Source organism: Phycodurus eques, chromosome 15, assembly GCF_024500275.1.
Source record: "Phycodurus eques isolate BA_2022a chromosome 15, UOR_Pequ_1.1, whole genome shotgun sequence".
Classification (NCBI taxonomy): domain Eukaryota; kingdom Metazoa; phylum Chordata; class Actinopteri; order Syngnathiformes; family Syngnathidae; genus Phycodurus; species Phycodurus eques.
The window spans coordinates 19,734,642-19,748,841 of record NC_084539.1 but is presented as its reverse complement, the minus strand read 5'-3'; the positions used below and the strand labels follow the sequence as shown (position 1 = coordinate 19,748,841).

The 14,200-nt window shown below is 40.5% G+C and overlaps 1 protein-coding gene across 3 annotated transcripts in view; it reads right to left on the bottom strand.

The window, feature by feature from the left end:
- LOC133413807 (lysine-specific demethylase 2B-like) overlaps positions 1-14,200 on the bottom strand; it is a 29,588-nt gene that overhangs the window by 4,417 nt on the left and 10,971 nt on the right. For all 3 annotated transcript variants that reach the window (XM_061698632.1, XM_061698633.1, XM_061698634.1), the window contains 8 exons: positions 8,655-8,888; positions 6,819-6,962; positions 5,600-5,686; positions 5,186-5,470; positions 3,682-4,020; positions 2,558-3,129; positions 1,892-2,055; positions 1,155-1,316 (listed from right to left, as the gene is read on the bottom strand). In XM_061698632.1, the coding sequence (XP_061554616.1) occupies positions 1,155-1,316; positions 1,892-2,055; positions 2,558-3,129; positions 3,682-4,020; positions 5,186-5,470; positions 5,600-5,686; positions 6,819-6,962; positions 8,655-8,888 (1,987 nt within the window). The remainder of the gene's footprint in view (positions 1-1,154; positions 1,317-1,891; positions 2,056-2,557; positions 3,130-3,681; positions 4,021-5,185; positions 5,471-5,599; positions 5,687-6,818; positions 6,963-8,654; positions 8,889-14,200) is intronic.

Below are 14,200 nucleotides of genomic sequence, written 5' to 3'. Positions count from 1 at the left end.
TTCTTGCTTGATGTCCAACTTAATTTGCTCAACAGTCTGGGGTCTCCATGGGTTGTATTTTGCGCTTCATAATGTGCCACACATTTTTCAATGGGAAACGGGTCTGGACAGCTGGCAGACCAGTCTAGTACTCAGACTCTTTTACTACAAAGCCATGTTGTTGTGACGCATGCACAATGTGGCTTGGCATTGTCTTGCTGAAATAAGGAGGGACGTCCCTGAAAAGGATGTTGATTGCATGGCAGCATATGTTGCTCCAAAACCTGTATGTACCTTTCAGCATTGATGATGCCTTCACAGATGTACCCAGAAGTTACCCATGCCATGCACACGATCACACCCCATACAATCCCAGATGCTGGCTTTTGAACTTTGCGCCGATAACAATCCAGATGGTCCTTTTACTCTTTGCATCCGTGATTTCCAAAACCAATTTGAAATGTGAACTCTTCAGACCACAGCACACTTTTCTACTTTGTGTCAGTCCATCTCAGAGGAGCTCGCTTTGGCCCAGAGAAGGCTTTATATGGCTTTCGCTTTGCATGGTAGAGTTTTAACTTGTAGCGACAAGTTAAAACTTAACTTGATGTAGTGACCGTGTTTAGCTGACAATGGTTTTCTGAAGTGTTCCTGAGCCCACAATATCGTTTCCACAATGATGCCAGCTTTTTTTTAACGCAGTGCCGCCTGAGTAATCGTAGGTCAAGGGCATTCAATGTTGGTTTTTGGCCTTACCGTTTACGTGCAGAGATTTCTCCAGATTCTCTCAATCTTGTGATGATATTATGGACTGTATATGATGAAATCCCTAAATTCACTGTACGATGAGAAACGTTTATTCTTAAACTGTTGGACTATTTGCTCACGTAGTTGTTGACAAAGTGGTGAACCTCGCCCCATCCTTTCTTGTCACCAACTGAGCCTTTCGGGATGCTCCTTTTATACCCAACCATGAAACTGACCTGTTTCCAATTAACCTGTTCACCTGTGGTATGTTCCAAACAGGTGTTTTTTCGAGAGCGCCTCCACTTTCCCAGTCTTTTGTTGTCCCTGTCCAAGCTTTTTTGGAATGCCCCAGGCATCAAATTCAAAATGAGAGAATATTTGCTCAAAAAACAATAACGGTCATCAGTTTGAACATTGACATTTGGTACCTGGCCTGTTATCGGTAGTGGGGGAGAGCAGGTCCCTCATCTGGGCGTCTTTAAGTCCCTCCACCCACTGAAAGTCCAGCGTTCTCAGGAGAGGACAGCAGGAGCTGCAGAGAGCGGAGACAGCCACCCACGAGCACCCCGACAGCAGCAGCACCCGCAAACCTGCGCAGACCATGTCGGAGTGCACATTAGTTCATGCCAGGACCACAAGTCCTCTTTTTCCAGGACTTTATTTGTATTGTGTTTCCTGACAAGATCTTGTAACCAGGATAGTCAAGTTAGCATGTAACTCCCATCCAAAAAAAGATGAGGTTATGCTAGTCAGTCTCCTTTTTAGCAGGGAAAACACATGCTTGATGGGGTTTTAGTCTGGCGATCGAAAGATTTTGATTTTACTCTTGGATTGTATATTTACTCTATATGGTATCTGCTCGCCACTCAAGAAATAGTACCATAGTTTAGTCGTGCCTTGAGATATGAGTTGTATTTGTTTCGTGACCACGCTTGTAACTCAAAACACTCGTATCTCAAATGCTCTTTTCGCAATGAAAGCAAATGGAAAATGCCATTCATCTGTTATCCACGTGTTATCGGCGGTTGTAAGGACATGGATGGCAGTGTTGGGAGTAGAACAGTATTGCCGTCGTCGCCTGTTTTCTCTCTCTCACTTCCCTCTGTCCCTCGGCTATGTCCCTCCACTGTGTCTTGGCATACAAATCAACACATTGTTTTCATACCTGGCAGTCTGTTGATGAGCCAGCTAAGTTGCTTCTTGGAAATGTTCGTCCAGCTCAGGTCCAGAGCGACCGGCTGCCTTCGGATGATCCCGCTCAGCATGAGAGGTGTGATGGACTTGCAGCGGTTCAGATTGATGTGCTTCCACAGCCTCTTGTCGCAGCACCTGGCCACAAACAAAACAAGGCAAGTTTATATTTAATAAAGTGAACCCACATGTTCACGGGGAACGAGACGCCAGCCCTGCCGCAAAACAATAAAAAATCTACAAGCAACTGATGCCCCCCTAAAAGGTTTTAGAATTGCCGGTGGAGCAACACAAGTAGACGGACTATATAACGATACTCACAGGCATATATTCTTTATCCTCTGCGAAGGACTAATATTACTGCAGCTTACTGAGAAGTTTTGACCTTCTCCATGTATTTCCGTATGTTTGCATTATACTGGCGCGCACATCAGAAGGAGCAGCACATTGTTCATTGAAATGAAGCAAAAAAATGTGGCAAAAAGTGAAATCCTTTTCATTATATGTAAAGTTGTAAATGTTTTGGGGGCTTTTTGGGAGGCTGGAACAGAGTAATGGCATTTCCATTCATTTAATTGAAAACCTCTCATTTTGTATTTTAGTACACACAACCTACCTGCGGTCCCACAATAGAACTCACCATCGGTTCCACGTCCTGCACACGCGCATACACACGCAGAGATCTCTGAACGCCAGGTGACCGAAGACGGACATCCAGGCCTCGCGCCGCATGGTGTGCTCCTGGCCGTCGTTCAGGGGAAGCCGGTCGGGCGGGGGGCTGATGGGTGGCGGTCTGATGACGTGGCGTTCCATTTGGACGCATTTGGGCGGCGAACGGCAAGGGAGCGGGCGGGGAGCGAGCGGCGTCACGGGAGCCTTCCGGTTCCAGCTGAGCGGCGAGTGTCGGCGCGGCGTCCCGTTGGCCTCCCGCCTGTGTCGCATCCAGCCTCCGAGGTCTCCGCTGCCGTTGTTCAGAGGCCATCTCGGATCGGTTACCGCCACGTCGTTCTCGGGCTCCGCCTTGACTGGCCTGTGGTTCTGTTTGGATGGGAGTACCTCGGATTTGAACGCCTTTTTGTTTTGATTGGTCGCCTCTTCCGTTTTGGCGGTGCCGTCCTCCGTCTTCAGCTGACTTGGAAGCTGATTGGTCAAGCTATTTTGGTGGTTCACGCTGTCATGGATCTTGAGGAGGCGTCTATGTTGATGGTGCGCCTTTAAGGTAAGCAAATAAGTATGTATTTAAGTATTTATTGCTGTCCGGCAAAACCACTTTTATACAAAAAGACTACATTGGATAAAAAGTGTTCTTTTTTTAATTGGTGGTGGTTTCCTTGTTCCTGAGTCAGGGCGCTTCTGGATTGGCTACATTCTGTAGCACGTCAGAATTCACGGCACCATGACTTGGCCCCCCCCGCCCCCCCCCCCCCCCCCCCCCCCCCCCCCCCCCCCCCCCCCCTCCACACAAAGATTTTTGGTCATAAATAATGAACGCATTCAATAATTAAGATTGTCGACCAAGACCTGTTTCGGATCCTATAATCGGGATGAATCCACTTTTAACACACATCAGATCTAAGGATAATCTTATAACACATAAAATGATGACGTCGTTGATCGGGAAGAGCCAAAATCGGGACAAAAACAGCCTGATTGTCTTTATGTGTGTGCCGGGCCTAGCTTTGGACTTGTTTGAAACTTGTAGGTTAAGACTTGAGACATATTTATGATTATGGAGATTTGTGGCTTACAAGAGGTAGGAAATACCTTCAAATTTGCTGATGACATCTCCTCGGTCCACTCCTCGGCCTCCTCGCCGCTGGGGCCTGCTCCCGAGGCGCTTTTGAACGTCTGCTCACTCTCTCCGGCCGCCGCCGTTTTCCTCAAAGGACTCAGAAGGACTTTGGATTTGTCGTCCGTCCTGTTGTAGTCGTCTTTTTCGTCCTCCTTGTCGTCATCTTCCTCTCTGCCGTCCAACTTGGCCTTGAAGTGGATCCTGTGCAAAGAGAATCGGTCTTCCCGGTCGTCCTCGTACTCGCCGAGGTCGATCTCCGTCTTGATGTGCCGCAGCAGTTTCGCGGTCAGAGGCTCGTCCAGTTTGGAGAGCTTTTGAAGAGACAACAGTGGCGGACATCATTGAACGGGTGGCATTTGGGTTTGGTTAAACAATTACTGCCTTTAAATAATAGGGAACATACTAAGCATGTTTTCAATGTTTACAACCCAAAGACCCAAAGATTGTCAAAATAGCCAAAGAGGATAAAAAAAAAAAAAAGAATAGTACACGCCCTACTTTTTGTCTTGCTGAAATGACCCTAAGGGCTTTTTAATGATGACCGGGGGTAGAGTGTGAAAAGGCGAGTAGTTGCTACTTTTGGAAATGGAAGTAACATGTAATTTTCAGCTAATATTCTATTTTCCATTTTATATTTACAGATTTGTCATCATTAATTTTTGGATAATATTTTGTATTATGATCCAATATGTGTGTATTTTACATCAAGTATTTTGTTCCTGATTTTTTCTTTTTTTTCAATATTTATTTTTGTAATTTGCGTCCCGCCCTCCCCCATAATATACAGTTTTTCATATAATAGTTGGTAGGATTTCTAATTGGGCATTTTTCCATCTAATATATGAATATTTGTATCATAATTTTTTTCCAATACAGTATACAGTATCTATTTTTTGTATTGCAGTGTGTACTATATTAATATTTCTGTATTTTGCATGTAATATTTATCGACTTTTTCCTGATATTTTCTCCCAATATTTGTGTATTTTTCCTATTTGTTTAAATTGATATCTTTGTATTTGTGCCAAATTATTTTTTCTGTAAGTATTTTTTTCGAATATTTTGTAGTTTATTCTAATGTTTGTGGATTCTGCATCAGATATATTTTTCTCAATATTGAATTTTTTTTTTTACAATGTGTGTGTCTTTTTTGTTATATCTGTTTTTTTTTCTCCATTTGATATTTTTGTATTTATACCATATGCTATTTTTGGTCATTTTTGTACAACATTATAATATTTGTATAAGATTGCATTTTGCATGTAATATATTTTTTTCCCTCATATTTTTCTTTGTTTAATAGTTAATGTCTTATAGAAAAGTATGTATTATATTCTCATATTTGTGTATTTTTCTATTTATACTGGTTTTATCTCTACTTCTCCCAGCGCTGTCCGGGCCATTAGCAGGTGTTTAGTCCGCTTGTCCCTTGCCCTGGTCTAGGTGTAACCAAAATCGCAGCTGATGCTCACTTACCTTCCTTTTGACATCATCGGGTTCGTCTTGCGTGTCAAACAGTTTCCTCTTCTTCCTCAGGGGGTTTTCCTCCTGTCTAGGCCGGGGCGACCCATCCAGGGACAGCAGAGGGGGCCGCTTCTTCGGAAGCTCTTCCTCCCGTTCGGCTTTTCTCTTGGCGTTGACGGTGGCCGAAGAAGGCGAGGGGGCATCGGGCTCTTCTTTGGGGTCACGGCTCGGACGCGCTTCTTTCAACAGCGAGCCCGGGAGGTTTGACGCGTACTTGAATCCCGGACCCCTTTTTTGCTTTGAGGCCAGAAGATTAGGAAACACAGGGTGACTTTATTTCTCTTGTTTGTGAAGATCGTCGGAAATAACCACTCACCATTACTTCGTGACATAGTGACCACAGAATAAGTCAATAAAAATGCTTACTTTCCCCGTTTTGCCAGCGTGGTTACATTTGGGACATTCCCAGCAGTTTGGCAACTCATCATTGACAACTCCGCTGGAATCTTTCACCTGCACACATCAACCACATGAAGATTGACGTTAGAAATGGACTTTTATGGACAAATTTTTCTTTCGGGTCAATTTTTGCTTCCGAGCATAAACCTTAGATACGAGCGCTTTATGGCGACAGTTAACTCATTTCACAAGAAGTAGGTATGTGTGTATCCACAGCTGAATGGCTTTCGATAGTGGTCACTCAACAAGCCACACTCCAGATTACGCATTTTGAGTGGCGGTGGAACCGCTGTTTTCCGCCACACATTTTCAATGGGAGAAAGGTCTGGACTGCTGGCAGGCCAGTCTAGTACTCACACACTGTTATTACCAAGTCACACTGTTGTAACGCATGCAGAATGTAGCTTGGCATTGTTATGCTGAAATAAGCAGAGACGTCCCTGAAAAAGACGTTGCTTGGATGGCAGCACACGTTGCCTTTACCTTTCAGCATTAATAGTGCCAACAAAGATGTCCAGGTTACGTATGCCATGGGCACTAACACACCCTCATACAATCACAGATGCTGTCTTTTGAACTTTGCGCTGATAAAAATCCAGATGGTCCTTTTCTTCATTGGCCCAGAGGGCCCAACGTCCATGGTTTCCAAAAACAATTTTAAAAATGTGGACTCGTCAGACCAGAGCACACGTTTCCACTTTGCGTCAGTCCATCTCAGATGAGATATATGGCTTTCACTTTCCATGGTAGAGTTTTAACTTGCATTTGTAGACGTAGCACAGAACAGTATTAACTAACAATGGTTTTCTGAAGCGTCCCTGAGCACACGTGGCAATATCCTTTGCACAATGATGCCTGGTTTTAATGCAGTGCCGCCTGAGGGATCGAAGGTCACGGGCATTCAATGTTGGTTTACGGCCTCGCCGCTTATGTGCAAGCGCAAGTTTCTCCAGATTCTCTTAATCTTTTGATGATATTATGGACTGTATATTTTAATATAAAAAATATTTAAATAACCATATCGTGTATTTATTTTTATTTTATGGTATAACTGGATATTTTATGACTTTTTTCCACAAATAATGATACTTCGTGAAAATCTTATATCGTTCAATACAAAACACTGAACTATACTGTTGCCTTCTATTTTCTTCTTTGAGTTAAGGAGTTGAAACGGAATGCTTGCCTTCAAACAGTGAGGGTGTACAATCTCGTTGCAGATGGAGCACTCCATCAGCATCAAGTTGAACTTCTCCTCGTCCTCCTCCACCGTGTCCTCCTTGCCGGCTTCTCCGCACACTACACAAACCGCCGTGTGTGGCAGGACGGGCTGAACACAAACCACATGGTCATTGTCATCATCACCATCTTCATCATCATCATCACATGGGCTCCTGGTGGGCTTCTGGATTTTTTTTAAAACAGATACATGGGTCACGTCATCTACAAAAAAAACAAAGTGTGTATGTAAGATATTGAAAATAGATTTTCATATTTTTGTCATAAAATAATTATGTTTAAGTATATTATTTATAATTGTTTAAATTTAAACAATTAACGAATAAACTCAATGTGTATTTAAAATTGCTTGACTTTTTAATTTATTTACAATAAATCAATTTGGGATGAATGAATTGAAAAACAAACAAAAAATACATTTGATAATTTACAATGAATCAATCACCCAATTGTTTAATGAGATAAAATATAAAGATTAAATCAAGTTATGTGAAGATGAGGTAAAATAAAAGAGTAAAAATGTGTATGTAAATAATTTAAAATAGTTTATTTTAATTAAGAAATAACTCATCCTCATTTTTTTCAATTGTATTACTTGGTTAAACAACTATATAATGAAGTAAATAAAGTTTTACTGTATATTTTAACATTTATACTTTAGAAATAGTTTTTATTGCATTACTTACAACAAATCAAATTGCCAATTATTAAATCCGAGACAAAAATCATAAAAATGAAAAAATTATCATTTTAAATATATTGGATTATTTGTAGATGAGGTAAAAAAAAAAAAAAGGAAAAACATGGTCATAAAATGTTAAATTGTTCATTTTAGCAATAAAATCGCTCATCCTTTTTAAAATTGTATTATTCATAGTTAGTTAGGTTAGAATTAACCAATTATTTCATTAAATGAATAAAAGTTTTAACCTTTAGTTAAAGATTTTTACTGTATTTTACAAATACTTTGCCTTTTTTTTTAACAATAAATCAACTAGTCAATTATATCACGTGGTAGAGGAATACAAAAAATAGAATAATCAAGAAATACATTTTAACCAATTTTAGAAAATAAAAACAGTTGAACGAAAACATTACAAGACTTTTAGAAATGTTCGGTTGGCCGGATTAAACAATTAATAATTTGCCCACGCCTGAGTTATACTGTGACAATGCTTCGCTTGCGATTCCCAGCACAAGAGAGCAAGTGGCGCGCCTTGGTGTCGCCATAGCAACCATCTGGATGAGGCTTGAATGAACAAGTCCCCCAGGTCAAGGTCTATAAATAGCCGTGAAACAATAACATCTAAGAATATGATTTGTGTCGAAAGAGGAGATAAGTATTTGACATGTCTCTTAATTTGGGAATATTGTAAGGGAGAATGTGGGAATATTGTGAACATGAAAAATATTTCCTAAATATTAAACCTTAAGTCTTGAATGAGCTGAACAGTTTGAAGTTGGAATTGTTTGACACAGTTGAGAAATATGGAAGTGCAAAAATGTCTACATTGATTTGGGAACTTTGTTTATATTGCCCCCTTGTGGCCAAGGCGCATATAAGAGAGGGAGCAGCACAATGTCCACTGAATTGAAGGGTTTAAAAAAAAAGGTTTAATTCTTTACATTCAATTTATTTGTTTTTACTGTTATGTTTTTATGAAATACGATATTATCAAGTGTTATTCGTTTAAAAAAAAAAAAAAATCTCACGGCACGGCTGTAGTGTATTTTAAAGAGTAAGAGCAGAATCGCACGTCGTATAATAAAGGCGGCGACGTACTGCGATGCATTGCCTCATGATGCACGACTGCTTCATCCGTCCCGGCCCGCCGAACTTCTTCATGTCCTTGCAGAAGTGGCACTCGCCGCACTCGGTCCGCACGCAGGCCTCGCACTTGCGGCAGCGAGTGCGCCTCCTCCTGGCGCTCGACGCGCCGCCGCGGCCCGCCGGGACCTTGAGGGCCGACGCCGGTGAGGCCGCCATCTTGGGCTTGGGTCTGTGGGGAGGCCGCGCCTGAGGGCCAGAGAACATTGATCCATCAATCAATCAGATTTACGTTCCGGACTCCAGGACCATGGCAAATTGTTAGATATGAGAATAATAATTCATTTCCTTGTTTTAATGTTTGTATTTATAGTTATCCGGTAAATGGATTATCACAAATCGACCGATTATTTAATCAAATGTAAAATAGTAAATGGCATATGAAAAAATATTTTACAAATGTATTTTCTTTTATTGTTTATAATAAATTGACTGAGCAAAAAGTGAATCACATTAATTGGGGGGGGAAAGCTTATGTATATGTAAAAGTTGTTGTTTTACAAATGTTATCTTGTCTATATAGAATAAATACATTAACATCTAAGGTTTTTTATATGTACATGTACAATTATTTATTTTGCTATTATATATTTTATTTCTTATGTTGCTATTTTATTTACAATGAAGAACCTTAACAATTATTTTATAAAAACAAATTCATTATTTATGTCTACATAAATCTGTTTATTTTACAATATTTTTGCTTTTATTCAAATAAATTCACTGTACATTTAATATAATAGATGGAAAAAAATGGTTAAGGTATCTGTAAAATTGTTTATTTTCCCATTTTGTTTTATTATTTAAAGTATATAAATTCACCAATTTCTAAATAGCATAAAAAAGGTAAACACATAAAATAGTTTATTGTACTATTTATTTTATCATATACAATAAATAAATTCCTGTAAAAAATATCAAATGTACGGTATATATAAATTGTGTATTTTATTACATTTGTTGTATTATTTACAACCAATAAATTGACAAATTACTTTGTAAAAAGGACTTTAAAAAATCAATTAATAAACGTACTATATGTATTCTTTAGTTTACCAATTGTTGTATTATTTACAATAAATACATTAGCCCAAAATGTCATCGAAATAAAACGTTTTGTTTTTTTTGCATGTTTTTTTTAAAGTGGAGTTTAAAACAATACAAAAAGGAAGCTAGCTATGGAAGCAGACAATATTACGGAGCAACACTCCTCCCGGGGCTGAAACAGGAGTTCAGAACATTTTGAGATTCTACCGTCGCGCTGATAACAATGAACAAATTAATTGCTGGTCAATTCTCCTCTGGTATTTTGAACAAAAAGGTGCAGAGGTGGAAGATGAAGCGAAAGAAGAGATCCATCAAGACGCTCCCCGGAGGCGTCGTCCACATTTAGCTCCTCACTTACTTGCGTGTTTCGACTTCAAAGAGGAAGCAGACGCACGTTTGCTACGTTTTCGACTCTCTGGCAGCCATTATTGCGCGTTACTGGGGGAAGGAGGGCTTACATTTACAACGGCGTGCGCTAAACGTGCTCCATTTTTTACAGCTGGGTAACGGAGACGCCTTTGATCTCGGTGGTTATTGATCCAAATGTATTCTTCCCTCTGGTGCCAAACAACATGGCTGCTCGTGCAACACGCTAAAGACAATACAATACAGCGGATAAAACAAACAGTTCTGGTATCTTTTCTTTCCTCCCCTCGGTTGCTTTTTATTCTTGCATCCTTCCTTCGTACAGTGCATATACAAAGTCTACACACCCCTTTCCGCCATTTAAGTGCTTCTGATTCACCGCAAATAAAGTTCAGCTGTTCTACTATCCTTGTTGCCTCTCTTCGTTCCGTCCTTCCTTACTTTCAGAGGATCCTTCTCTTTCCTTCCATCCATCCATCCATCCCTCTATCCACTCTTCTTCATTACATTTTTCCTCCCTTCCTTCTTTCCTTTCTGACTGTCCTAGTTTAACTTGTTTCATCCATATTTCCTTCTTATTTTAAACCCTTTCTCCCTTCTTTCATCTTTCCTTCCATCGCATCATTCTTTCTTTCCTTCCTTTTTATAGCATACTTCCTTCCTACCTTTAATCCTTCCCTACCTCCAATGTTCCACCTCTTTCCCTCCATTCCTTTCTTCCATCACCATCCTGCCTCGTTTCTTTCCTCCCTTCATACTGGCTTCTTCCTTCCATCCTTCCTTTCATGCCATTGTCGCTTCCTTTTGTCCGACCATCCTTCCTTCCACTCTTCTTTCCTTTTATCATCCTTCCATTCACACGTCATTTTTTCCCTCTGTTCCTTTTATCTTCCTTTCATACAATGCCAGTTGCCATCCTTCCATCCTCCCTACCTACCATTTCCCCTCCTTAAAAGCATCCTACTTTCCTTCCTTTCTTGCGTCTATCCCTCTTTTTCATCCTTCCTTGCTTCCATGCTTCCTCCCATCGCTCTTCCCTCCCTCGCACCCTCCCTTCCTTCATCCCATCCTCCCCTCCCTGTTTTTAAGTTCATTTACAATGCGTATCCCTTCTTTTGGTCCACCGTGTATGTATACTGTACACGATTGTATACAGTGCATGGGTGCAATTGCATTGAAGGTTATAAAGAAGAAGAAAAAAATAAATAAAAAAGATGTCAGCTCTTAGAAATCAAGATCCAGTGTCACTCGGTGCAGATGTAATCCCCCCCCCCCACGTCAGCATAGCAACAGCCCAGTTCTGACACAACACATGCACACAGACACACACACACAGAACCAATAAGATCTTGTATTGACACAATGAAAGAGAGAAGCACAGCACGGTACATTATTCTAATACAGTACTGGTGTGAAATACAGGGGGCAGTCATATGCGAGGTTACCCGACGGGATTAGTGGGAGATACTGTATGGGATGTAATCCGGCCCCGTCTGGATCGGAGGGGTTTCAAAAGGGGATTAAAGGTGGGGAAGGCTGTTTCACAAGAATAGACTGGAAACACCGGGAACAGGAATATTGGCAAAAATCAAAAATGCAGTCAGCACAGCAAAAAAATAAATAAAATACACAAAACACTGACACGCGTTTTTGAGGGCTCAACATGTCCCCAAAACTCACAATTGTTTCCAAAAGTGGATATCCTGGTAAAAAAAATAAAAATTATTGCATTCCAGGGGTTCAGAATATAACCGTCCCCAAAACTCACTCAATAGCGGCCCCTGGAAAAAAACGTTTTGTCCCTATCACTTGTTTCACCAACAAACACAAAATTGAGTGTACATCTCTTATCAGAACAGGACGCACTTGAGGTCCCCATCATCACGTTCAACATTGTAGTATCTGTGATTTTGAGTGTGTGCGGCTTTAAAAGGCTTTGGGCCTGGCCTGGTGAGTTAAGTGCGCGTCAGTAAGAATGTATTTATTACGGGTTTCTTTTGTTCAATAAAGTGATTGAAAGTGCACCGGTGGCTGTGTCTATCCTTGACGACTTGTGGGGGCATTAAAATACGTAACTAGTGCTGACAGGCTATATTATGGCATCGTGGCAACTCATTTCTATACGGAGAAGCGCGTGTGACCACAGTAGCATTAGTCCGTATAGAAAAAAATGATCCCTGTGAAATTTACAAGGCAGAGATTTTGCACCTTTTTTTGTGATCAAATTATTGAAGTTATTCAATTGAATCGTTTAGCTGCAGTTATGGTTGAGTGAACTCATGCCAGGTGCAAGAAAAGCTTGTTTTTGAACAATACCTGGTTAAAATACAACATTTTAATCACAATTCAAAAACATAATAGCGTTATCAAGTATGGGTATTCAGTATCGGCGAGTACTGAAATATAAATTCCATGGTGCCTTGAGATACACGTGACTCGACTTACGAGTTTTGTGAGATACGAACCGTCATTCGGCCGATTTATTTATTTTTTGCTTTTCCTTGTGAGTCCAAACTTGAGGTACAAACGCTGTATGTATGGTGGCATTTCAAGGTGTGTATTGAAAACGTCTTCTTAAGAACGGCTCACTAGCTTAATGCTACGATATGATGGGAATCGCCATTGACATGCTAACGGTTTGCATTGATCGCTGGAATGGATATTTGAACACAAATGGTGGAGCAACACATGTAGACAGATAATATAACAACACTAACAGGCATATATTCTATATCATCTATGCCAGTGGTTCTTAACATGGGTTCGATTGAACCCCTGGGGTTCGGTGAGGCAGTCGCTGGGGTTCAACCCAGGGCTCTCCTTTTTAGACTGCATTGTGAATGCCGTGTTTATGCCGTTCAAAACGCAACGCTGTGTCAAGGTGGGCGTTTACCATTGCGGCGCAGCTCCTCGAGTTGAAATGCTTTAGGTTTTTTTTTTTTAAACTATCTTTATTTAACAACATTTCAACGATACACTTGAGTAGCATTGCTGTGGCGTCAGACAGCGCATCCAATAATAAAGAAGAGCCCAAAATATTTACTCTTAGCTATGAACCCATTTCGAGAATTGTAGAAATAACAAAGAAAAGGGACAGATTTTGTTGTGAATTTTCACAAGGGTAAGAACCACTGATCTATGCAAAATGCCCTATATTACAGAATCTTATTGAGTCACACGTACAACAGTAGTAGAAGTACTATTCTTCTTTGATTGTGTCTTCATGACTGTATTATACTGCCTCCTGGTGTCCAAGGCGGGCACAACAGAAAGAGCAGCACAATGAATTGAATTGTAGCATTAAATCATGATGCATAAACTGTTTAATTCTTTGCATTCTATTCAAGTATTATACTCTATGTTTTTTTTTTTTTAAAGTACAATAACATAGAGTGCTATTTTTCCATATTAAAAAACAAAATTTGTGTTTTTTGGGTGGGGAGGCCGGAACGGATTGAAGGCATTTCCACTCATTTTAATGTGGACCAATGATTTGCTATTCATTTTGAGTTAAGAGCGTGGTCACGTCATAAATTTAACTCTTACCATAAGCCACCACTGTACTTGTACTCGGTCTCCATAAAAGGTGAATCTGGGCATCCCTATTTCAAATTATACTGCGGATGCCCGATCCACGGCTGGCGCACCGCAGTCTGAGAACCAATGCTCTAAATGGAATAAACATCCTGATTGACTCACTAGGCAACAAAACAATATTATCATTGTCACTGTTTGTTACAAAACTGGACCAAAGGTCCTCTTTGTGTGTGTGTGTGTGTGTGTGTCATGTCACGCCGATAACCCGAAACGCAACAAAAATGCATAAGAACGAATGTACTGTTTGCACAGGAATTTGTATCCCTCGGCTTCACAACCAATCGCAGCCCTCTGGCTCTCAGCTAAACAAACACTCTTATGGAGGGATTTATCACACTGAAACGCACACAGAAAACCTGTGACAAAAAAAATAAAATAATAAAAAATAAAAAATAAAAGACCAGCAAAGTGAATTTAATCAATGTGTTTATCCTCAGGTAGCTCAGGCTTCCCGCAGCGCCGCAAGGCTGCTGCATGCATGCATGCATTGC